Below are 26471 nucleotides of genomic sequence, written 5' to 3' on the forward strand. Positions count from 1 at the left end.
AGCCGTGCTGGCTGTCCCAAATCACCTCCCTGTCCTCCATGGACCTTAGCACAGCTTCTGGAAGAAAAAGGACAACGAAGAACTAGAAGAATTTTGAACTGTAAAGCAGATAATGAGTAAAAAAAAAATTAAAAAGGATCAATTTCGAAGTTTTTTTAGCTGTTTCTGCTTGCCCTAAGCAATATAGCAACTGGGAGAAATGTGGTGTTGTTTTCTATTGAATGATAATAACCCTTGTTGATAGGTGTTAGAGAAAAGGGAATATGAAGCAGAGTTGAACCTTGCTGTTGTATACAACGTACTTTCTATGTATCTATGTAGTTCTCTAACTAAATACAGATTCAGGTGTAATAGTTTAAAAAAGAGCCTCAAAAATGAGCCAGGTACTGGAAAACTGCTTTTACAAAGTTGTACCTAAAAAGATATTTTCTTTTGGCATCATAACTATTCTTGGAAGTTAGAAAGGTAGTATCCCTTGTGTTAATATCAGACTACTGCTTTGGTGTAGCGGATCAAGTGACAAGAGATGTAATTTGCTACGAAGCCAAGGACTGTGCTGTATTCCTGAGCTCTGCCCTCGGAAGAATCCCACTAACATGGCAGGCAGGTTGCTGTTACACGGTGCTGTTTCTGTGCCCGGGTTTACTGAGCCAGCTCAATCAACTGGCAGAGTGCAGTGACCTGCCCGCTGGCTGTGTCTGGTGCAGAGTGTTGGAGGGCCAAAGAGGTTATGCTGTTGTGTTGCTTAAATACATTGGACTCTTCAGATCTTTCTATTTGGCTTGTCAAAGGAAAAAAAGTCTAAGAATTTACCTGTTCTCTCCGTAGACACCCACCCGTGAGAAGAAACACTAATGAGAAATTTTTCGAGCTTTTTAACAGATGCTTAAGATAAAATCACTGAAACTTGAAATTAGGCAGTTTCTGCTAAGATATAGTTAACTAGTAAAAAGTATAAATAAACATTGGAAAATATCAATGAAGAAGGCAGGTCATGAGTTCCTGAAGTACTAGGGTCACAAAGGATTTATTAATTTAAAAGATATGCTTTAATCGGGAAAAAATTCCACAGCCTGGGTCAAGGAGGAGGAGGAGGATACGAGAAAGAAAGTTGTAGTGCTTGTGGTGGATTTCGATACAATCAGCAAAACTTCAGGTCTAGGAATTCAGAGTTCTTGAATTTCCATTTCTTTTTATAGTGTGCCTTGTTTTCCTTCGTGCTCCTTGGAGGGCATGCTTGTATGTAAGCTTAAAAAAAAGAGCATAATAGTGAATCTTTTGTTCTGTCTTTAAGATTCATGCAATTTTAATTTCATTTGTGTTAAGCAGTTAATTGAGAAAATAATTATACTGAAAAAGTATTTAGTCTGGATAACCATGTGCTTGTTTTGCAGGTACACCTGGTATTAAAATTCTTATGCCTGCACTTTCTCCTACAATGGAAGAAGGAAACATTGTGAAATGGTTAAAAAAGGAAGGTAAGACAGCATTTTCTATGGCCATGTTTCATAATTTTTTAGCTATGTAAATCTATTCTGTAAAAATAAGATTATTCTTTCTGGTTATGGATGAGTATTTTGAAGCAAAATGTTTGCTATATGGATACTGTCATCTTGAACAATACCTGCTTTGAAATTGTTTGTTTCTGAAACGTTTTTCCTTTAGTTGCCTTCCAAAAGGTTGTATTGATCACATTTTTTAAAAGTTTCCCTTAGGATGTTCCATGCTGTGGGTGGGTGTGTTGTTTTTAATTCCCAATTTTGTCATGCTGATCTGTAACTTTGAAAGTCTGAGAGCCATTGACTTTGAGGAGAGTCTCTGTTTCATTTTTCTACTGTGACATGAAATACTATGAAAGATATGGTATTTTTATAGTTGCTTATTGGGGTTTCCTGTTTAATATCTTAATTATAGTCTACAGTTAAAGCTGATAGAAAAATCTAAATTACTTTCATAACCCTGTTTCCAAATTTGGAAATTTTTCCCTAAAAGAACCCAAACAAAAAGCCAAACTACTCTTCCAAAAAAAAGCCCTAACAACCTTTTAGGTTATCTTAGGTTCTTTGTGCTCTGACAGCTGTGTCCTTCTGTTAAAATATGTTGGAGCAACTGGATAAGAAGTGTCAGTTTTGTCTTCTCACAAGTTGAATGTAAATGAAAAATGATCTGTAGAAGAATCAGCAGTTTCTGTTCATCAGTTCCTGTTCTGTAAAGAGACCTTTTTCCTGTTTCCTCCTACCCTTTCCTCTCTTCAATTTAATATTAAAACTGAGTTTTGACAGTAACTTTGGATCCCAGGTAGCAGTTGTCCATTTTTACAGGACGTACTGCAGAGTTTTAGATGGCTGTAGGAGTATATCTTGTTCACAGACATTTTTAGATTTGCTAAAGAGATGAATACATCTGGAGAAGAAAAAATCTTGTAAAGGTTGTTATCTTTGACAGATACAATTTGAATAGCTAAATGTGTTTTGACTATCTGCCTAGATAAACCATTTCCTTTGGCTTATCCTTTTAAGGGTTGATACAGCTTCCATCATTCTGCTATGAGAGCACTTTTGCTTTTACACATTTTGAATATGTTTTGAGAGGTGGCTGGAAGGCAGCTTGTTGCTCCAGTAGTGGATGTGACCTTTTGCTCATGAAACTTCCAGTAAGAATTTCTGCAGAATTTACTAGTAACGATATGGCAGTTTATCTCCATTAAAAGAAATTGCACCAGTGTTTTTGAAACTCGAAGCTTCAGTTAATTGAATCCAAGATTATGAGAGAAAGGAATGATCCAAAGTCCTTTTTCTATTCATTACTTTCCAATAATTGTAAGACATTAAAAATCAACAGCAGCCTGTTTGACAATAATTATAGCATTCAAAATTGCAAAAGAAAGCAAAGAGAGCATGGCAGAAGTTGAAGTAGATTCCTGTTTGCTCTACAACATGAATGAATAAGCTTTCCTCTTAAAAAAGGTATTAGGATGCAAAAGCCTTACAATGGTTTTTCTCAGTCTTTCCACTACACTTCTACCCTAATGCAAAAGGCAAAAAAGCTTCACACCTATTTTAGTTAATTAAAATAAAATCTTAATTGATGGTTGGACTTTGAGAGAAAACTATTTTAGTATTTTTATTGCTGGACTTTATATTTAGAAAAAAACCCCAAAACTGAATAGAGTGTGTTGTCTTTTTTGGCTACATCTGTGACCAAATAAGTTCCTATCAATATCTTTTTTTTCTCTAATAGTCTGGAAAATAAACATAATGACAACATTAAAAAAAACCTCAAGATAAATTTTGAAGAAAATAGTAAAAGTGATTTAATGCTTGTACTCCTCCTCTGTGTAAGGGATGCTCTTAACTACTTAATCCTCCAGAAAACTGGCCATCTAAAAGTAGTGGCATTGCTGAATATAAATGTTTGATAATCTAATATCCAAGAAAATAAATATTTTTTAATCAATTGAGAGAAGAAAGCTGCTTCCATATGAAATATTTTTCCCACTGTATAACCAGAAGGGGTCAGTATAATACTATTTTGATAATTTTTCCTGTTCTTTTTGTAAATATCAAATGTTTTCATTTTACAGTTTCACAGGATGGACAGATGATTTCAGTACTGCAGAAGAAAAAGCACTAAATTTAATTGACAGATTTACTTTCCTTCTCATTGTTAATGCAGTTTCATATTGATTCCTGTGGGTAATAAAGTCGTTCTTACAGAGATTAAAAATATGTTTTTAAAAACTTGTATTTATTATGTATGCATTTAATGTTGATGAAAGATGATAGACTGACAGCCCAGGAGACCAAAATCCTCTTGTTATTGTGGGCAGGAAATAGAATGTACAACAGTGCTAGCAGCTTCCATATGCAGTGTAACTCTTGCCACCTTTTGAGACATCAGCTCCAGGGAGTTCAGTCTCTATGTTCAGTCGACTCTGATTTGATTTGCAAAGAGTACATTAAGGAATGCAGTTTGTATCCTGTGACTTGGGTACTTGTCTGTCAGTAGCTGAACAGAGCATGTAGGCTATTGAATGCCAATTGGATGTGATCTCCCAGAGGGAAACACTGCTTCAGTAGAGATCCTGACCATTCAGCCTAGCTGTAAGAACTTACGTTAAAAAAAAATGAAAAAAAGGCAAACACCCCCCCCCTCAGATTTTTCAGGCAGCTTCTGTTGCAAATACTGCTCTCTCAGTTTAAAGTGTAAGAGCAAAGATATGCTTTGTAAAAGTATTTTTTTCCAATCCTAGATATTGAGAAAGCTGATTTGTAGTTGACATCAAAGTGGGCATTGATTAGGAGCTATAGCAAATTTTATAATCTCCACTGAAAATAACTATGGTCCTTTCTATTGCACTTGGGTATTGAAACACATAAGACTTGAATGCTGCTATGATTTATTCTTAAAATTGCATTTAATAAATTGCCTTCCAAATTTATGACCACTTTATGGCTGCAGCAATGAAAGGAAAACAAAAAAAGTACTGGAAAACTGGATTATTTGGTTATCTGAAGACTTTTCCTCTTGCCCTCCCTGTGCAAGGGAATCCTTAGTTTTCTGTGAACTACCTCAGGTACCCAAGGTAAAAGATGTCATGTGTGACAAACACATGGATGAAAGTATTTCCTTTGTCTCTCTACACTGCTGGAGGTATTGCAGCAGGTCTCTTAGCACGGAGATTTCTTTTTAATGGTGCAGAACACTTACAGTCTGATTGCAGATTAAGATAGAGAGTTAAGCTCCTTTCTGCTTGCCAATCTCAGCTCTGTAGATTACGGAATTTGCCCAACAATTTGATTTCTTAACAGCTAAGAAGTACTTGCCTAATGAGCTGATATATGGGCTTCTTGAATTAATGATCCACTGAAATTAAAACACTAGTGTAGAGCCTGGAGTTCTGACTTCCTCGTATAAATTGTTTATGCTCTAGTTATTGCAAAGTGCATTGTGGCTGTTAGATTATTACATTAAAGAGATCAGGTGCTACCTTATATATTTCTCTGCCAATTTCTATAATATGAACATTTATGACTTAAAAACTATGTAAGTGACTCAGTGTTGAATGCTTCCATTGTTTCCTACTGGAGAGATCACAAGGATCATACAACATCTAAGTTTCCCCTTCTAATTCATCTAGTCCCAAAACAGAAAATAATATTTTTTTTAAAAGTATTTGTCTCTTACCTAAATACAGGTGGTAACCTGCACTAGGTTTGTTTTCATGCTTAAGCTCAATAGAGCGATGTCAGGGATTCAACTAAATGCTTAGATCAGTAATGCGGTTGCAGCATTTCTGGTAATGAGGAAATATTAAAATTTTACTTCATATAAAATTGTAGGCATGTTTTAAGCTTGTATGTATTGTCTCTATAAGAAAAAAGTTGTATTTTGTTGGAGGTCAAAATGTTCAACTGCCTCAAAATTTTTAATGTAATTTGAGTTTTAATGTTGGCCATCTAGTCAGTATTGATTTGTTGAAATAATCCAGACTCCTAATACCTTTATCATCTGCTAGCAGATACAGATATTCTTCAAAAGCAGCAGAAGAGTATCCTTCAGAATTAATCATGAATTTGTGTAACGTAGCAAAAGCAATTTCTAGCACTTGTGCATATTTTTATTTCACAAAGTAAGTATGTTCCTAAAAGACCTTTTTTAACTATATAGGAGATTAAACAAGCTTTCAGATGTGCTTTCCCAAAGAGAATAAAATTCCTGGCGTTTTTATTTAAATGTCTTTAGTAGTGTAGATACTAGTTAAAGAACTGTGTTACTTAAAGATGTTGTCGCCTGTGACCATTGTCTTAAACAGTTTTAAATGGCTTGCTCTGGCTGGTGGCTGACAATGAATATGGAAGGGTCAGTATTTTATTCATGGCAGTGTTACTGAGTATGTGGTTCTGGAAATAAATTTCATTGTGTGTGTACTTTCTCTTGGAAAACCTACTGTAAACATCAGTATTTGGAACACATAACAGCAGTTTGTGTTTCTTGAATCTTGGCAGTTTTATTTGGAAAGAAAAGATGCAATATGATTAAAAACAATGGGGGAGCAACTAGCTTTAAAATATATTAAAGAATATAAAATGACTATATTATATGGCTAGATCTCTTATTTCTATAATCTGAAAAGAAGTTTAGGATAAGTATCCTTAAGTTCTGTTATATTTTGCAGGTGAAACAGTGAACGTTGGAGATGCGTTGTGTGAAATTGAAACGGACAAAGCAGTGGTTACCATGGAATCGAGTGAGGAGGGCATATTGGCTAAAATACTGGTAGGAATTCTGCATGTCTGGATAGGAAGATATAACTTCTCTTTAGACTGCTGTTTAGCATATTTCCTCAAAAATTAGTTTAGATAGCTAAATTTCTGCTCAACTTCGAAAATAATGCACTTGCTTGCATTTCTAGGGAGAACTAATTGCTCTATTTGTTTTGCACATGTACCAGACAACTGGTACATAGCACATGATTCTAGGTATGTATGTAATGGATTTTCAGTTACCCTGATTGAATTATGTTGTTTTGTATGTTTTACACCTTATGAATTATTTTCGTGCAATATTGTAGTTCATGACGTCTCTTACTCTGAGTTATAGAAAACAAGTCACAATCAGTTAGTTGGAATGTGGAATTTTGGGTGATACTTTATCCGGGATATGTGGTCTCTGTGCTAGATTATCTTGTGCTAGTCATTCAGGGTGGAACATTATACAGCATGGGTTGACCCAGAGGACAGTTCTTGGAGTTAATAATTTTCTGTATTAAAATTAGATTGATTAAGGTTAATATAAAGAACGAGAACTAGGATGAGCGTGAAGTTCTCTGAAAATAATTTGGGAGTATTGATGTTTATGTGCATATATAACAGAGATAATGCTGAGTTTGTTTGGGTTCCTTTTTTATGTTTGGCTTTAAATCCTGTTCTGTACCAAGACAGAAGCAGTAACAACTGGACAAGAGAGATCAGGATGGAGGACTTGGTTCTAACCCTAGATTGCTTAAGGTCTGCTTGCAGGTCCTACGCTGTGCTTTACATACAGTGATCTGAAAAGACAAGTTAAATTCTGTCTCTTTTCCTGTCTTCTCCTCCTCTTTTCTAACGTTTTTAAAAAGTATTTCTTATTTCAAAATGACCTGATGCTAATTCTCCTCAGAATTAAGAAGGGTAGGGCTGTAATTCTGTAGCATTCTGTTGCGGCTGCTATGTAGGAGTAAATATTACATTTCTTGAAAGCTCATATTTGATGCTTAAAAATTAAGGGAGACTTTGTCTTGTGCATTAAATATGTAAAATGGAAATATTTTCAAGTTTTTTATCTCTGGGGAGGGAAGTTAAAGTGTATTGTTAATTGTGTATAAAGGCAGGGTAAGTATTTACCCTCCCTTTCAATATTCACCACTTTTCTAAAATTTTCTCCAAACAATTTTCAAATATGTGGAGTTCCCTCATGTGTCCTGTGAAAGCTTAAACTGTCAACTAGCCTGTAGCACTTCCAACAAGAACAAGGATATCTTTTCTTTTTCCCTTTTAGAAATTGTGCAGATAATTGTGGATGATCTTAAATAATAAATTTACCTTTTGTTCCAAAACGTGTTTTCCAGATATTCCCAGTGCTTAAAGGCTAGTCTATGCCTCACTTGAAAGAAAAGAAGACATGTAAATTATAGTCTGTTCCTTACACTCCAAGGCTCCATCCTCAAGGTTTACTTGGGAGGACTAACATTTTGTGTCTTTGTTTCTTATGCTTTTCTCTCTCAAATTCTTGACTTTGAAATTTTCTAAACAGTCTCATTTCTATGCTGGTGGTGTATTGCAACTGTTTCCTCTCTCCCTCGGCAATAATTAAACAATAGGGTGATTTGGAAGAACTTGAAATAAAATAAAAATGAGATGTGTATTTATAGTAAATATTATGTAATTTGATCAGGGAGATCTCATCTAGAGAATAGCTACACAAGAGGTATGGATTGCATAATTATAGATATTAGATATACTGATATTAATTGCAGTCCAACTACTTAGGAAACAGCAGAATGGGTGTCAGTATGAACTAGTTCCTAGCAAATTCTGCCCTATGCACAGTGAGACACCTGTTTGTGCTATTATCACAAAAGCTTTTTGGACTGGTATATTAGGTTGCCTATCTCTTCTACAGTTGCATTTTCTTACAGCAGCATGTATTTGCATAGTTACCCTTTGCCAAAACAGAAGAGGGAGGGTAGCATCCCATGTAACAGCTTTTAAGAACTGATGTTCTGTTTAGCATCTTCCTTTTTTGTATAAGCAAAGGCAGCATCCTTTGCAAAAATCAAAGCATCAAAATAAGTGGAGGGCTGGGTAGGGAGGAGAGGTGGTATAAGATGGAACTCAGCTGCAAGTGAAATATATCAGGATTTACAAGAAATTGTCATTAGTGTTTAATTTCTACAGGATAACTTGCATGTAAGCACTAGTTTATGTTAAAAAGTAATATTTCTGTAAGTCTTTTCCTTCTTTTAATTCCACTGCTAGAGTATTTTTTTCCCAGATGTTCAATTTTTTTGTAGCACCTTGAAACTTCTGAGGTTTTGTTTTCAACTGTGGAGCAACAAACATAATAAGCTTCAGAGAATCTATTCTGCAGTCCCAGGATGAAGTCTCACATCAGATGTATTTTTTAATCTGTTTTTAATCTCCCTGTAGTTATTTAAATAATTGCTTAGTAATGCTTTCACTATTTTTAATTCTGTCTTCTTCAGCTTTCAATGTTTCCAAAAAATTATTTTGCACTTAATAGCCTAGACAAAAAACGTGTGCAACCTATTCTGCATTTGCAGACACTACTTTGTTAAATTGTATGAGGAGGAGATATGGGCATTGTCTCTGTCTGACTGTGAAGGCTGCTATAATGTCTCTCCAAGGCCTTCCCTTCTCCAGGCTGAACAATCCCAGCTCTCAGCCTGTGTTGGTAGGAGAGGTGCTCCAGCCCTCTGGTCATCTATGTGGCTCGTCCTCTGGGCCTGCTCTAACAGGTCCATGTCTTTCCTGTGTTGAGGACTGCAGACCTGGACACATCACTCTAGGTGGGGTTTAACCAGTAGAGGGGCAGAATCACCTCCCTCAGCCTGCTGCTCACGCTGCTTTAGATGCAGCTCAGGATGGGTTTGGCTTTCTGGGCTGCGAGCGCACACTGTTGGCTCATGTCCAGTTTCTCATCCATCGGAGCCCACAAGTCCTTCTACTTATTTCAGGTCTTTCTACATCAGAGATTCTTGGGTTCACTGAGATTTATGCAGAGGATTTTTGGTATTGTGAATAGTGAAAATGAAACAGTGACTCAAAAATACAGGCGATGAAAAGTTAAGCAAAATTGTAACAGTTTGTCTATTCTAGTTCTGAGCTGCAAAGGCTGTGTGTTTAAAAACTTACTTTGATTTCTGAATGCTAACTTGAGGTGTATGGAATTTGGGGACACAGGTTAATATTCCTAACCTTATAATAGCAATTATAGTTCATTTCGGTCTTGAGTCATCTTACTAATAATAGGAATAAAATGGGATATATTTTATTGATGAATTGTCATTAACATACCTGAAACTTTCACATCTACCATTTTTATTCATATTAGAGTAGGCAACACAATATGTAACTTAATGTTCTCATCGCTTTAAATTTAGATGGATGAAGGAAGCAAAAATGTACGCTTGGGCTCGCTAATTGGTCTGCTGGTAGAGGAAGGACAGGACTGGAAGCAAGTTGAAATACCAGCTGCTGATAGTGATCCATCTTCCCTGGCTCCACCACCACCTGCACGTCCCTCAGCTCCTGCAAGTCCTTCAGTTGCAGCTCCTCCTAAATTGGAACCTCAGCCTGGAAAACTGCAGTAGGTTTCTGTGTTTGTTATGAAATGGAACTCTTTGTTAGATTAGTATACATGAACCAAAAATAGTCTTTTATCCCTTTTTACCTCAAGTAATAGGCTGTTAGTTTAAGAACGTTTCAGTATGTGTGAGATAATAAGGCTTGCATGCCTAGAATGTTTCTTTGCTTGTAAGCCCAAGAAGTCAGTTCAAACAACATAATTTTATTAGAATAAAATGTACTTTTATTCTGACATGCGATTGCTTTATGAAGGATTTTAAGCTTACAATTAGGAAGAAGTTGTGTTAATATATGGTGGACACTAATGCTTATGCATCAGATGCTCAATGTATCTATAACTTGTTTCCTGTTTCTATTTCTAGGAGATTTAAAAAACCCAAACAAATGGCACACTCTAAAACCCTTCCAAACTCTTGTATTTTTGATATTCTTCTAATTTTCATAACAGTGGAATGTGAAAAACTCAAAAGAGTGGGTTTATGTGGTCTTTGTTTTGTTTTGTTTTAATCTGTTAAGGTGCTCTAAGCATTATAAACATTCTGGAGGGGGAGTCAGCCCCAGAGGGTTAGTCAGGTAACAATAATCTGTAAATCACTGCTTCATCTTGCAGGATATATCTTATTTGCAGTGAATTGTGATAGCACAAAAGCTGTGATATTACAGCCTGTTAAAGAAAAGATAGGGAACTAATTTTGGTTGCATGGGTTATGTAAACTTTGTAGTTTGAAGTTTTGTATTTTCTGGTTGTGAGATTTTTCTTTTTTTCCTTTTTTCCCCCCCAACCTCATTACCTTTTCAGTCTGGTTTATTCTGTTTACTAAGTGCTGGCAGCATTCAGGCTTTTCTCATGCAAGCGAAAGACAACTAATTGAGGTCATTGCCCAAGCCTTACCTGTAGTAGGAGGATGATCCACTGAAAGGATCCTTGAAAGGATTGTGTCTTACCAACGAATATCAGACAGTAATGTCTCACTGCAGCTGTTAATTAAAGATGTATCCACATGTTCAGAACTAAGTGATCATTTTTGACATACCTTTTTTTGGTAAGAGCTTAATAGACAGTTCTTAAAATTCAATGAGGTGCAAATACAGTCTCCTTTAGGAAATAATGAATTGGAGGTTTTGTGGAAAGACTTGAAACCAAGTATTTATTCTTTTATGAATATGTTGCTTCTTTTGTATCTAAGAATTCTGAAATATCTACATGTTGGCTCTTTTCCTCATTTCAGAAAGCAAGTCATGCTAAGGTGCACTGGGTACTCTGTAGCTACGTACTCTGCTTTGTAGTTAATCACATTTCTGTTTCCAGACAGAAATGTAGTTTCTCTTGATGTACATTAAATGAAATAAGTTAATCTTATTATTTAAATAGTTTACTTTTTCCCCTCATGTCTTTAGGGTTCGTTTAAGTCCTGCAGCTCGCAACATTCTGGAAACACATGGACTAGATCCAAGCAATGTGACACCTACTGGGCCTCGAGGAATCTTCACTAAAGAGTATGTAGATATTTTGGTAAAGCTACAACCCCATATTTCTTTATTTCTTCCTTTGAAACTAGAGCAATCACCATGAGATTAATATCAATATATTCAAAAAGCCTAGTCTTTGTTCTATTTTTTCCTGTGGATTGGCTTAGGTAAATCTGAAAAACCTAATGAAAAGATAGGGAGAATAGATTATTTTAAGAATAGATATATTTTAAGAAGCCTTAATTAAAAAACAAACAAACAAACATTAATATTTTTTATGTCCCACCTTAGCTGTGTGGTAATGCTGTCACATTTCCTGCAGCTCAGCCTAATGATAACTGTTGACTCCTAAGCACCACTGTGAGCTACCGTTGTGTATCTCAAGTACTTTGCTTCTCCAAGATGCATACAGAGCCAAAATAAAATACCAGTGGTGTGTTTTCTTTAACTCTTGGGGGTTTCAGATCTTTTGCTTTTTTTCACTGAAGTTCAGTTATGAAATCTGTCAGGATTTCATTTGTTCCCATTTTTAGTAGACTGGAGAGAGCAATGAAGTGTAATGATAAGAAATTCCAGAATTCTGTTTTTCTCCCTTTTTTCCCTGTCTACGATTTAAAGAATGTTTGTTTACGAAGCTGTGGTTTGTTATGATCAGGCTTCTAGTAGTTTATTAAACTTTTTGAGTGTTCTCTTGTAATCATTGGCAGTCAAGCCTCTGAGTGGGGAAGTTGTATATAAAAACACGGTAGATCCAGCGCCTTTAGCCTTGAAATGATGCATTATCTTCACATGAGCATGTATGTTATTGGAGGTGAGGATTTTGGCAGAAATAAATATTTTCGTTCTCGGTAAAATTATTCCTCTCAACAAATGCCATCATTCTCTTACACAGACCTTTCAGGCTGCTGTTGTTTTAGTTCCAGTCAAAGACAACCAGGATCAAGTCAGTATAACTTGGAATTGAACCCAGAAAAGCAGACAGTTTTTTCGAAACTTTTTTTTCTTATGATCTTTACCTGAGTTGAGATAAAATAAGGAATTGCATAGATATAATATCCTGTGTAACAGAAATCATCAGAGATAATTTCTTCTTAATTATGTAACCGTAATGGTAATTTATGGTGTGTAACAAGACTATGGCAGGTGGAAAACCCTCTAGGACTTTGAGCTAGTAAATTAACATTTTCTAGTTGTCATGGAGATGTAGCAAAGATTTTTCTGTAGCTATGAGAAATATCTAGCAAAATAATTTCTTTTTAAAAGTGCTTTCTTTTATACAAGAGATTTGACTTTGTAATTCTTTTTAAGGTACAGAATGCCTGGGGTTTTTTAACCATTCTTTTGAAATGGGGTTAATCTTTCATATGCCTACAGATTCTACCATTATATTCAGTTTGAAATAAAGTGTGCAGATTTTTATAGAGAACTGCTACAGATATTCAGGGAGGTATTTCCTTTGCTACACTCGCCAGATTAAAATAAACAAAGAAAGATAGTGAGTTACATAAGCAAGCAAGAGTCTTTCCCCCGACTTTCTATCTTTAAATTCAACTCACTGTAAAATTTTTAATAGCAATAGAAATTTTTACTTAATAGCTTTCTCTGCCACAATCTGCTTCCTTAGTGGGCTGATACTTTATTTATTTATATTCTTTTATTTATTTACATTTTTCTTATGTGTCTGTGCAAGGTTGATTTTCAGTTGTCTTCCTCTTGCTTGTTTTGTTGTTGGCTTTTTTGTGTTTTTTTTTTTTAAAGGAGTGGCAGCTTTTTTTTTTTATTATTTCTAAGCAAAATCCTTTCGTTTCTTCAAAAACATACTAGAAAACTGGTGGGTCAGTACCAAGTAATTCACAAATTCTGTCAAAGATTGTACCACGCTTCTACTCATCAGCTCAGACACTGTGTTTGGGGGAGCTATGTTAAAATTGATCGCTACAGGCCACTCCTGTCCTTTCCCATCCTATTTAGTGATCTAGGGATTTATAAATGCAGCCATGAAAAGGTGGGGAGGTTAGTTACAAAGAACTGTGTTTTTCTGAGGCCTTGTTCCTCCCATCAGTGCCTTCCCACCAGCTCTTGTTAAGTTAGTGTGGTTTGGGATCTCTGCTCAGGCATTTTCAGCTTGCAAATAAAGCACAGTGCAGAGATGCAGTGCTGTTTTTCTGGAGATTATATTCATGTGTATTTGTTGGGTACAGCAGGATCTCTGCTGTGTGCAGTTTGTCGACTGCCATTATGAAGGAATGAGCTCCTTCTATAATGCTAATAGGGCAATAAGTCTGATTCCTAAAAGTTTGATGTGTAGCATTCTCTGCTCACTGTTTTCCTTCTTCCAGGATATCTTATAGGAATTGAGTAAAGAGATGTGCATATGAGAGGGGATGGGGACAGTTTAGTAACAGTAACTGCCACCAGAGGAGGCTTGTGTCAATCCATACATCTCTTGTTGCACCCTGGATTCTTAGTGATTTTTAGGTGTCTGTATAATTGTCCATTTCAAGCAATATATTTGGAATGCAAAATACTCGGTTTACTGTCACTGTGTTTTTGGATTTTTGCTATAAAAGACAATACACTTCTGGAGTAGTGGTAAACTGAAGTGTAACAGAGTTGCCAGAATCTGCATACTTCTAATAATAACAATTTGGTAAGGCATATTTTCATTTAATAAATGTTTATTAGGCTGTGGTATCTTTTCTGGGGAGCAGACTGCTCTTTGATGTTTGTTACCCCGCTCTCTCATCATTCTCTCTTGCTATCCTGTGTTGTTAGAAGTTTATAGACTTGTTGGAAAGATGTGACCAACCCTTACTTTTCCAGTTCTAATAAAGTATCTATTTGCCTGACTTGTACTAAAACTTGTTTAATTTTATTTGGTTTGATGCTTCCTCCAACTTTACTTATATTCAGGCTTGCAGTATTGCAACCATAACAGTCATAACATTGCTGTACCTGTTTTTCCTAATCAGTTAAATGGTGTGGAATTGCGGGGGGGAGGGAAGTCTATTCATATGTATGTGTAACAAATGTTTATGAATTTTGATTTTTATATATGTATATTTTATACATATTTTTATGTAATGCTCACAAATGAGTTTCAAAAAGTCTTGAGTGAATCTGCTAAAAATAAGCTCAATTTTGGCAATACATTTTTCAGTTAACACACTAAAAGCCACCAAAACCAGATGGTCTCTCTTATGACTGCCAAGTTAAAACCCTTAGGTAATTTTTGGTAGCTTCTAATGTGTTAATTAAAAAGTTGCATTATGTCACGCAGTTACTTTTTTTGTTTCAAATTGTAATGGTAGGGAATGATTTTTATTCTATGAAATCTAATTTTTTTCCCTGATATACTAGTGGTGTTAAATACTAAACACTTAATTTTAAAACAAATCTTGGCTAGCATGTTAATGTGGGAAAACAAGTAACAACTTTTAATTATGTCAAATTATGTCTTGAGCTCAGTTTTTACTTTTAATATTGTTTGCTGAAGCAAAAAATCATTTGTTGAGCTAAAAATAAATTGAAGCGAGTCAGCAATTGATAAAATGCAGTATGTAGAACATACAGAGCGTTTCGGTTTTCAGTTCTTGGTGCTGGAGTGCTACTTTTTAAGAAGAAATAAGAACGCATAATGTTCTGAGATTTTGTTCTTTCTACATTTAATTTAATGAATAAATTTAATAACAAACTCTTGGCTGTCACTCAAGAATAGACTCTCACTCAAACAGTAATCCGCTGAAATTAGACAGCTTTATTTAGTATTTATGGCTTGTGTTTCAAAACCATGCTAGGGTTGTAAAGAGTCTGATTTTTAATTTGTTTTTAATTTTCTCTGCCAATTTATGGAGTAAAACTGTGTACATGCTGTGGTGATGTCTTCATGAAGTAATAGAGACTTATCTCAGGTACATGATACAGGCTTTTCTAATCAGATCTGGAGCATAAAGAGGGGGGATCTACAGCTTACTTCCAGTTGCAGTTGGCAGTGGTGGTATAAATGCAATCTGTTTAGCCTCGTAGATGCAAATCTTCAACATGCTGCTTTATAAATACAGTGTACCTGGGGTAGATGTAGTATCATGATTTAAGATGGGAGTTACTCATATCTGTCATAATGTGCCCAAAAGAGGGAAATGTTGAGGTGGTAGCTATAAAATCCTGGGAGAATAGAGTAGGCAAGGTTCAACCACAGCTGGGACTGTTTAGATGTTACCCAGGTTTTGGCTTTTTTTCTCTAGTGTGGTGCTGTCTTTCACATGGCTTAAAGAGTATGGACCTGTTTGCCATCTGTACTTGACTGTATGGCAGAAGGGTACAGAGAAATGAGTGATTAAATTTATTACTTAATTTTCAATTAGCACTAAGTAATTACATTAAATTCATATTATTACAAATATAACAGATGAAACAGCTTTTACTTGAGACTTTATAACCTGAACAAGTGTACCATCTTATTTAGAAGAATTGTTAGCGCAATTCACAAATCACATTGTACGCTCACAGTTACTAATGATGATTGTTATGCTTCTCTAACACAAATGTTTTCTGTTACTGCATATTCAAGCCCTTTTATTCATAGAAGTTAATGAGAATATACTAAGAAGATACAACAAAAATAACATAAATTTAATATCAGTTAATAATAATCACCTTCTTAATGTTTGGTTTGGCAACAGAAATTTAAATGTACAGAAGTGGCTAATTAGTTAGAATAAGTGATGGAATAGTAATACTTAGGGACTTATTAAATAGTTTCTTTGTTGTCAGTATTTCACTGTGTTTAATCACCAGGGATGCTCTCAAACTTCTGCAAGAGAAGCAGAAGGGTAAACCCACTGAACTGAAACCTATGGTTTCTCCAGCTCCTCTCCAGCCTGCTGCAGTGCCTTCTGCTTCGCCAGCAACAGCTGCTTATCCAAGGCCAGCGGTTCCACCAGTTTCCACGCCAGGACAACCTGCTGCTCTGGTAACACTCCTGTTAAGATTTCAGCATTCCTACAGCTGAATAGTGCAATGGCTGCTTAAGTAACTCTGAGATTTCTAGAACTGGAGAGAGGGAGGAAACTAAAGCCACCCAGATGGCCTCAGAAAGCCCAGTCATGTGCAATTGTTAGTAATTTTCAGGGATCCTAAAGCAGTGTAATTCAAACTCTGAAATTCATAAAATTATGGCCTGCATAGTGCTTTGTGTAGCTTGCAAATTGAAGCCATGGAAAAACTTACACTACAGGCCTTGGAAATGGAAAAGTCAGAGAGGCAGCAGTTTTATTTCAGTCCCCAAACAAGATGCCACTACTTTGGAAATCAACAATATTCTCTTTCCCTCAGTCACTACAGGATCAGTATGTGAATGTGTATTTCCAAACTTGGAGAAACTAGAATCATGATTTATTTTTACTGTACTTCATTTATTTGCTTTCCTGCAAGATGTAAATGCCCATTGATGAGTTGTCAAGAAGTGAGCAAGGAAAGGGCTTGGTGATTGCTTTGAAGAGTGATTTTGCAAACTTTAGCACCTAAATACAGTGTCTATGTTAAATTGAAGTGTTAGACATACCAGAAATTATTTTTAAGAATAAATCATAGAATCAGCTGGGTTGGAAGGGACCTCTGAGATCATGAAGTCCAACCCTTGATCCGCTACCACCGTGGTTACTAGACCATGGCACTAAGTGCCACATCCAGTCTCATCTTAAAAACCTCTAGGGACAGAGAATCCACCACTTCCCTGGGCAGCCCATTCCAATGCCTGATTACCCTCTCTGTAAGAATTTCCTAATATCTAACCTAAACCTCCCCTGGCAGAGCTTAAGACCATGCCCTCTTGTCTTACTGATAGCTGCCTGGGAGAAGAGACCAACCCCCACCTGGCTACAACCTCCTGTCAGGGACTTGTAGAGAGTGATGAGGTCTCCCCTGAGCCTCCTCTTCTCCAGGCTAAACAGCCCCAGCTCCCTCAGCCTCTCCTCATAGGACTTGTGCTCCAGTCCCTTCACCAGCCTTGTTGCTCTACTCTGGACTTGCTGAAATAGACATTTGTAGAAATGGAAAAGCTTTTGTGAAAATTTTCTGGCTCTAGAACTAGATTTGATGTATCTTCTTAGGCTGAAGTTTACAATGTACCTACAATTCATAATATTCAGAAAATGTTGCCTTTTTTTTGCACTGTACAAGGAACCAAACAAAGAACACAGAAGCTCAAACTTAGATATTTTTCCATTACAGAATAAAACATTTCCATGATTGCACCGGAACATACATATTGCAGTTTGTTGTGTGTTGAGGACTATTCAGTATGCACTTAGGATTCTATGACTCCTTGTATGTTCAGGTGATATGTGTTAAAGATTAGGTACACAAAGTAATGTTTTACAGAATCACTTATTTTCTTGCTTTTTGTAGTCACCGGTATTTCAAGAGATTTCTTGCAAGTTGACTTGCTTCTGTGAAGAAGCTGGCTATTGAAACATTATTGAATATATGTGGAAAGAGAAAGAATAACAAAAAAGATACAGTAAAGCCTGTCTTAAGGAACCACTCACGGAACTGAAAAAGCAGTAGCTTACTGAGGAAATATTCTATTATATTTTAAGTGAAACCAAGTATAAACTGAGCAATATGCCAAGTCTGGGCAGATAGAATAGTGCTTGTATACTCTGGTTGAAAAGTAATGCCTCAACATTTGGATTTTTGGAGTTTTTTTGTTGTTTGAAAGAGGATTCATTCTATACTGTAAAATGAAACTATTGTGTAAAATCTGTTATGTTGATCCCACTTAGGAGGAACAGACTAGAACACTCAATGGTCTTAATCATATTAATTTCAGTAGTTGGAATGTATCGCTTTTGAATACTTAGGGGATGTTTTAAGTGAGCAGGAGTCACTGATGGTAACACATAAATGCTGGAGTACTGTTTCAGCAGAGGGGAAGTATATTTGCTCTCTTGATAATTAATATCCAGCATATGATTTCTTTCAGGGCACATTCACAGAAATCCCAGCTAGCAACATCCGAAGAGTTATTGCTAAGAGATTAACAGAGTCTAAAACTACGATACCTCATGCATATGCTGCTGCTGACTGTAACATTGATGCTGTTTTGAAATTAAGGAAACAATTGGCCAAAGGTTAGTAATTTAACTGATTCACTATAACATGTGCTACTAATGAATAGTTTGTTTTGTTTACATAAACTTCCCCAGGAGGTGTAGATTTTTGCATAGGCAGACGACTGTGCATTGAAATAATTTTTTTCAGTGTTCTATATGTTGGAGTCAAGCTGTAGTTCCCTGTGATTATTGAACTGGACGACTTTTAGGATAAGATATAGGAAGACAGAGGTGTTACTTTGCCAACTAACACAGCACTCTGTAGACATCTGCTGTTTGGCACAGGACTAAACATTGTCCAGCAGGTTTTTGTTTCCTTCCATCCAGATCCAGCAATATTTACTTCTTAATGGTTAAAATCTCAATTTATTCATGTGAAAGATAATAAGGGAAGCTTCAAATTAAAATACTTTCATGCTCTATACTTCTAGGTACAATAACAAAATTTAGTTTTGCTGGCCTCTTTGTGGAACTAACTGGGAAAGGAAAGCTAATGCATCCTTCTCAAATTATGAGTGAGAATGACTTTATCCATGGTGAGCAAAGAAAGTGAGTTTTAGTACATGCCAGCCAATGCTTGGTAAATTCTTCTAGAAGGCAAAGTAATGGTATTAGTGTGAAGGAAGCAGAGTTATCTCTTTCACTGAAATTTATGTACATGCTTAAAGCTTATGTGAAACTATTAGAATAGAAATCTGTCCCACAGAAAACTGAATTATTTTAAACATACACTGAGAATTAGATTAAAAACTATACATGTCAATATATGTGTGTGTGTAAATTCCAATTTTCATGTGTCCAGTGTGTCTTATTTATACAGAAATGCTTATGTATAAGATCAAGAAGTTAAATTTTCCCTTTTTATCTCAACTCCTATTCACTGAAGTGACTTACTTAGCAAAAGTTCTTAAAGCTCAAGATATAATAAAAAAATTACTATCTTTTGGCTAAAAATGTTCTTGTTTTTACTAAAATCAGCAATTACTAAAATTGCATGTACCATGCAATAGGATGCTTTAATAGTTTCAAAATTAACTTTGCAGACTAGAATCTTCTTTCCCAAATCTCAGTTCAGCGAAGTATGTATGACATGAATTTAAAAAAAAAAACAGAATAATTTTTCAAGAGAACACTCTTTGGGCAAGTACTTCATTTTCATGCAAAATATCACAGAAGTGGGTTTTCCTTAGTGTCTTTTTGTTTTAGAACTTGTATTTAGTTGGGTAAAAGTCCTGAATGAAAGTTCTTTACTTTACATCATAATCTTCTGAATTTAAATGATTTTTATTATATTTAAAAATATTTGGTCAATATACTGAATTTAATACTGTCTACAGGAAGTGGCTCTAATTTAATGGTTCTTGAAGATACTAAACCAAAACCTGTGGAAACCCTTTAGGAAAGCTCTCCCTTTTACTCTTCTGATTTTCTCCCACCTTCCGCTGTGGGGAAGTGAGCGAGCAGCTGCCTGGTGCTTAGTTGCCACCTGGGATTAAACCATGACGCACCTTCACTTATCTCCTAAACTACTTGCAGAGGCTACAGATTTTTTTGGAGATAATTTTTCTTCACAGAAAAGCTGGATTAAACTGTTGCAAAAATGCACTGTTTGTTTTTGCCTCTCTAGTATCTTCATTCCCTCTGATGCCAAAACTTGAGTTATTTTAAGCTCTCCCGATCCATGGATACGTTTCGACATCAGACCTGTAAAACAGTTAATACAAACATAATTGAGGTGATAACTGCAAAGTAAGAAGCAGTAGCTGAGGGGAAGGGAGACAAGGTGGGGGCAATGCCTGGCTGCAATTTGCTTCTTGTTCATGGAGCTCTAATTCTAATACATTGAGAAATGAAGTTTGTCTGCAGCTGTCCAGGAAGAGCAGCCTTCTCAGGAAATCTCTCTGGTTTTAAGGCAGAACTTGATAAGTCAGTCAAGATAATGTGTTATGATTGCAATATCTGCAAGGGATTCTTCTCATCTTAAATTTCTATAAAATGTGAACTATTCTTTAAAAATAATCATTTTCTTCAAGTGTCAGAGGTTAAAAATATTGTTTATTGAGTTGACCTCTGCCTAAAATGAAATCTCTTGCCTTTTATCTGCTGGAAACCAGTTGAGATAAGCTGATGTCTGCTTTATCAGTTGCAGCCAAATTAATTAAGAATAGCTTTTTTAATTAATCTTCATGCACTTAGAGGAGATGTCCCTTTTCAAATCAAATCGGGAAAATATTGATTACTTTTTCTTTTGATAGGTTTAGCTAATTATGCTGGTGAAATGAGAATTTATTTGTTTACAGAACTTCTCAATGCCTACAAAGTTTGGGTACTATTGCAGGCACACACTCTGCCACTTAGTGCATTTATTTTTCTTTCATCATTCAGTCTAACTTCAGAAATCTCATTTTCCACAATGTTTAGGGTGTATAAGCAAGTAGTGAAGTTCTGTTTGCTGAAGGAGACATGCAGACATGCACCTCATAGACTGGTACTAAGTGTGTGGCTTGGGTAAAAAAAAGTCTAAAGGCCCATTATTTTATAAAGTGAAGAAACAGTGGGGTGGTTTTTCTCCTATCTATCTGCTATACTTCTTTTTTTTAAAAAAAACAAAGATCGATTCTAAAGACTGAATACATTCTTGAAGATATTCTTTTTGTCCCAAGGGGGAGAAAAGTTTTCTTGCTTTTATGATTGTAGTTTGAAGATGAGTGACTTTCTGGCAGTGATTCAAAGAAGTAAATCTACTGAATTGCTGGAATCCTGTCATCACACAAATACTGATAAACAAATCTTAGAAGCAATAATTGTTGTCTTTTTTTTTTCCTTTTCTTTTTGCAGATGACATTAAAGTATCTGTAAATGATTTTATTATCAAGGCAACTGCAGTTACTCTGAAGGTAAGCAAATAATTGACTTTTAAAATATATTTTTGATAGTCAACTGCCAAGGAGACAAAAGTATTTTGTGAGCCTCTGTGGAGATATGAATGTGATCATAGCGAAGTTGGTAATTTTGTATTGCTTATTGTCAGGTTTTTTAGGTCTCCAGATAAAATTCTCTGCACTGTCTTTGCTGTGAACTGAATAAAATGAGAACTTCTTAGTAAAGGTCCACATACTATAGTTAACAGCTGCAGATAATAGTAGTTGCTTTGTCAGCAGACTAAAGCAATGGTCAAGTCTTCTATTCTTTGTTGCATCTTATTTCTCTTATAGTTATAAACAAATGTTTATCTAAGTCTTATCCCAATCTTATGTATACCTCAGATATATTCTGATGGCGTATTCAGTGACGCCTGCTTTGAAATAAAAGTTCTTCAGGCAACCAGTCTTTCCTCATTGCCAAGACTTGTCATTGTTCCCTTTGTCAATGTAAAAATTAAATGATTGTTATACATCCTGAAGTTAAAATTTAAATTTTATTAGTATCACCGTAATCCATGCCAAGCTACAGAGGCATTACAGTAACCATAAGCTATTTGTGTGTTCTCTGTGTAGACCTGGATACATTGCCTTCCAATTTGTGTCTATTGCTCTGCTTGGAAAGCATTCCCAGTACCACCTAATTTCTTGAAACTGAAATGTTACAGAGATACTTCTTTAGGAGAACTCCCATGCTTTGGAACTACTTCCTCTTAGTCCAGGTTGTCTCAAATATAATCACTTGGAAAACATAATGTAAAATTAATCTTATTACCAAACTTATGAAAAGAAAGAACCATTATGGTTTCACTTACGTGTGGAAGGTGTTTGAAGGGGGTTTAGTTTTAATTCAGTTTGCACTTATTTTAAAATTAAGTCATAGAGGGGAGCTTTGACCAGCCTGAAAGCCAGGAAGATTCAGGAGGAAATAGTGTCTTTTAGTCATCACTAATAGCTGGAATGTAGAAAGATAATTAAGGGGGACACACACTTGATCCTTAAAACTGTCCTATGGAGTTTGCCCTTGTCATCAGGGCAACGTAGTAATGTGTTACAAGGAAGAAATGCAGATTTTGAAGCAGTTTGGTATTGCCATGGATTTGTTTTCTATACCTTCTTAAATGCACAGTGATGACACCTCCTAGCTATATGATAAATGCCTAGAAAAGCTAGACTTTTCTGATATCAGTGCATCATTTGAGCAGCCGTTTCCGAAAGCTACTATTTTAACTATTTAAAAGCTGAGGGAGGAATTTACGTTTAAGTTGGGGAACTGTTCCTGTTCTCATGGATGTATGGAATTAGGGGAGAGTGCTGGACTTGAATGGACTTGACAAATTTCTAGTCAAACCTGTTCTAAATAGTAACATATAATAGTAAGAGCTATAGATTAATGCATAATTGCAATCTGGACAGAAAATATACAGAATACTAGGCAGTTTCATAAGTAAGTGCCTGAGAGAAATTCTGGGCGTTAGCTAGACTAGAAAAAAACTCCACAAGTTAATCAACACCAGAAACAGAAGGAGGGGCTAAATGTGTACTGTGCTTTTGTTAGATGTGTACATAGCAAGAAGCTTCTTTTTGTGGCCCAGTGAAAGCTTACATGAAAATGGTGGCATCCAGAATTTACTGTGAATTGCTAAGTGTGAGCATGGGATGACAGATTTCTGCACCAGAGAACAGGTGAAAGGAACAGGAGGCAGAGAGCAAGAGGAATGAAATATTAGGTGTGTTTTGTTTTCTGAGTGGGTTGTTAGATTGTTTTTTAGGGGACATTAATATTGTGTCGATATGGAAGTAATCAATTAATTCTTCTATTCTATTGCTTTGTCACAAATCCATGCTAGCATTTGTTTGACTATTAAAATAATAACTTTAAAAAACCCAAACAGATTTAACTCAGTATATCAGGAAGCAAGTTCATGATCAAGCTCGTGTCTCAGCTATTTTCTGTCATCATTTCAGAAAAAGATGTGGGCTACTTGTTTAAAAAAAGAAAACTCACTTCCATCTGCACCTCCCTACCCTGAGATTTGGTGGTGTAAATGCATTTGCAAGTTTAAATTCAAGGCAGCTTTATCAACTCTTTTCTGGGCACTGTTCAATCCATATTTTATTAGTATTTTCTTCCTGAACAATGAAAAATATGCTCTCCTAGCTTTAATGAGCCAACTGCAGCTGGCTTGACAGTTCATGATTGGTTGGCAAACACATCAAGATACTGCTTATATCAGTTCTTTAACATGGCAAGCTTCTCCCTCCCACCTGTAGGATCACAAGTCCAATTATGAGTTCTGTGGTTTGGCTTGGTCTTGCCATTTGACAAACAGAATTTTCTAAATGTATCAGTGGGCCCACCAGATGATAACCCATTAGAGTAATTCTGTCTTTCTGGAACAAGGAGGCATAAGTAAGGATGGAGGAAGGAGCTAAAGCTTCCAGGCTGATATCCTCAAGTGGTTGGGCTTAGTAATAACAGCTCCTATAGCAGCTGTCCTTTAAAAGTAAGTCTTCCATTGCTGAAGTGACAAACTCTTTGTCCCTAGCATCTCTTTTGAATACCTTATATAGATAGTCATATTTGTACAGCACCTACTTGAGAGCATCTTACAAGTGTGTGTACTGTGGGACTTATGAAGTTTATTCAGCTTCCAAAGAGTAGTACTAATACTTTTTTTTTTTTTTAACTATACATTCTCATGTTGAAGAATAGGAATTGAAGGTACTGTCATACCGCGTCTTCTAGGAGTGCAGTTATTTTAGATAAACAGAGATAGGTAGTGGAGTTAGTTTTGATAGAGATAGATAGTAGAGTTACTTTTGATAATATGTCCCTCTCATACTTTTTTCTGGAATACCTTCTTCACTAGGAAGTCAACTTCCAAATTCGTAATTTCATTAAGGTCATTAAATACTAATCTTGGATTTATTAGAAATAATTCCTTCACAGTATCTATGACCAGCTTACCTGAGGCTTCACCTATATGTTGGGATATTTTTTCCCCTGAGCTGTTTCAGCTTTACATGATAAACTCAAAAAGCTCATGGAAATTATCACTAAACATCCTAATTTTAATTGATTCCACACAAAAAAAAGTTGGATGCATTTTAGGAGAAACTTATCTGAATAACAGTGCGTGTACCTGCAGCATATTCTATTTGTAGCTTGTTTTGTTGAGAGTCATGCTTGAGACACAAATGGAAAACGACACTAGGATATAGTAGGATGGCCACTTCCATGCTTTTTGATTCAACATAATTTGATTTATTTTGGGTAATTGCACTACTTTGAAGCTTCACATGCTGGGAAACCATAGGGTGGTATCAATGAAGGAATTTGTAGAGTTTTTTTAATTTTTTTCGTTAATTTCTGGCCATTTCTGCCGTTTTCAGTTTCTGGAGCATACATTCATGCTTTTTGACAAGATAAATTTAAATAAAATAAGGGCAAGCTAATTAATTTGGTGAATGCCTGTACATAACTATGTGCCTTAATACCCTTTTTCTTAACAGCTGATTACACCGTTGTTCTTTGAAAAGCTGTCTCTTTTTTTTTATTCCCTGTCTGCCTTTTAGCAAATGCCAGATGTGAATGTAACCTGGGATGGAGAAGGCTGCAGGCAGCTGCAGTCCATTGACATATCTATTGCCGTGGCAACAGACCGAGGTCTCATTACACCAATCATAAAAGATGTTGCTGCCAAGGGAATACAAGAAATTGCTGCCTCTGCAAAGGTAGGTCTTAAATGTGCAGTAGGCTGAGGAATAGAGTAGCTACACTGTTTTTTGTAGCAGAAAATGTAGCGTGACCCAGATACACATCAGTAATAGCAAAGGCAGTGGGTCTAAAGCAGTGTCAGCATTACTTCAAAATTATTCCTAATTTTGCAACTCCATTTTTAATTAACAGTAAGTTAGTCATCATGTTATTTAGTTGAATGATGGCTAGACTGCTTGAAAAATAAACCTGTACAGGCTTTTGTAATTTTATGTAATTGTGTTTGTGTAATCCTCATTAAAGCTAGATAATGTTAATTTCAGTAGTATTTCCGGTCTTTGGGTTTGTAATTTTGGTTTTTTGGTGGTTTTTTCCCTTCCCTCTCCCAGAAATTTGCTTGTATCTGTGTTACTCTCTTTACAATTATATTATGGAACCTATTTCTGTCTGCATTTTTTCAATATGCAGTTCAGTTGAGGATGTCATCCTATAGATAGCATTAAACTCCTCAGACTAATGAGCAGTATTTTGCCTAGGCCAGGTGCAAGTTAGAGTGATCTGTGGCCATTGCTGCCAGACAGAGAAGGAGTATTTTGTGACAGGCAAAAGTACAATGAATGATGAAATGCTCCAACACAAGCCTTTTTCTGCCACATAATGAGTGCTAATCAAAGGCCTATAGCATCTGAGGAATGCAATGGGCATAAATCTGCTGCAAGGTCATAAAACTGTCCCCAGACTAGACACCACTGCGCTGTGTAAATTCTTGCCAAAACTACAGAAATCATATTAGTCTATGTGTAGCAGAAAAAGGTGTGTCATACCACAAAACATTTATAATTGGATGTTTTTAACATTTTTCCAGTCCATATTGCTTACTTTATGTTGAATGTGTTGTAAAAACAATTTCTTTCACTAATATAATAGCCAGCAGAGGACAGTCAGCTGAGATTGTTCTGAGATTAGTGATAGAATGATGAGAAGAAAAGCGTTATAAGAAGTATGTCATGTTTTCCTTATCATTCCCAATACCTGTAATACTGTGCAGTATTGAAAACCTCTCCTATCATAAATCACAGTGTCCTGTAGTTCTCATGATGGAAATGCAATCTTGCATCATGTTTAATATGGCCATGATAGAATGAGCATTATCCTTCCATTTCAAATGGAATATGTGTAACATAAGTCACACTACTCACTGTAAAAGACACTGGGTTACATAGATTGCGGATGTGCACACTAACACAGTTCTGCTTTTCACTTTTTCATTGAATTAGTGAAATAAATATGTAGCTGGCATGCACATGGGGGAGGCACAAACTAAAACTGCAGCTGCTTCTCTGTCAGTCTCCCTGACAGTTTGGCAGGCACTTCC

At 35.9% G+C, this 26471-nt stretch overlaps 1 protein-coding gene across 1 annotated transcript in view; it reads left to right on the forward strand.

Moving 5' to 3' along the window:
- The window catches only part of PDHX (pyruvate dehydrogenase complex component X), a 36864-nt gene that overhangs the window by 4928 nt on the left and 5465 nt on the right, over window positions 1-26471 (forward strand). The window contains exons 2-9 of the mRNA XM_027732602.2: window positions 1395-1478; window positions 6179-6279; window positions 9665-9870; window positions 11268-11366; window positions 16137-16311; window positions 18325-18472; window positions 21293-21351; window positions 24955-25113. Of these exons, the coding sequence (XP_027588403.1) occupies window positions 1395-1478; window positions 6179-6279; window positions 9665-9870; window positions 11268-11366; window positions 16137-16311; window positions 18325-18472; window positions 21293-21351; window positions 24955-25113 (1031 nt within the window). The remainder of the gene's footprint in view (window positions 1-1394; window positions 1479-6178; window positions 6280-9664; window positions 9871-11267; window positions 11367-16136; window positions 16312-18324; window positions 18473-21292; window positions 21352-24954; window positions 25114-26471) is intronic.

This window comes from Pipra filicauda, unplaced genomic scaffold (assembly GCF_003945595.2).
Source record: "Pipra filicauda isolate LSUMZ 115617 unplaced genomic scaffold, ASM394559v2 scaffold32_size4067784_pilon, whole genome shotgun sequence".
Taxonomy (NCBI): Eukaryota; Metazoa; Chordata; class Aves; order Passeriformes; family Pipridae; genus Pipra; species Pipra filicauda.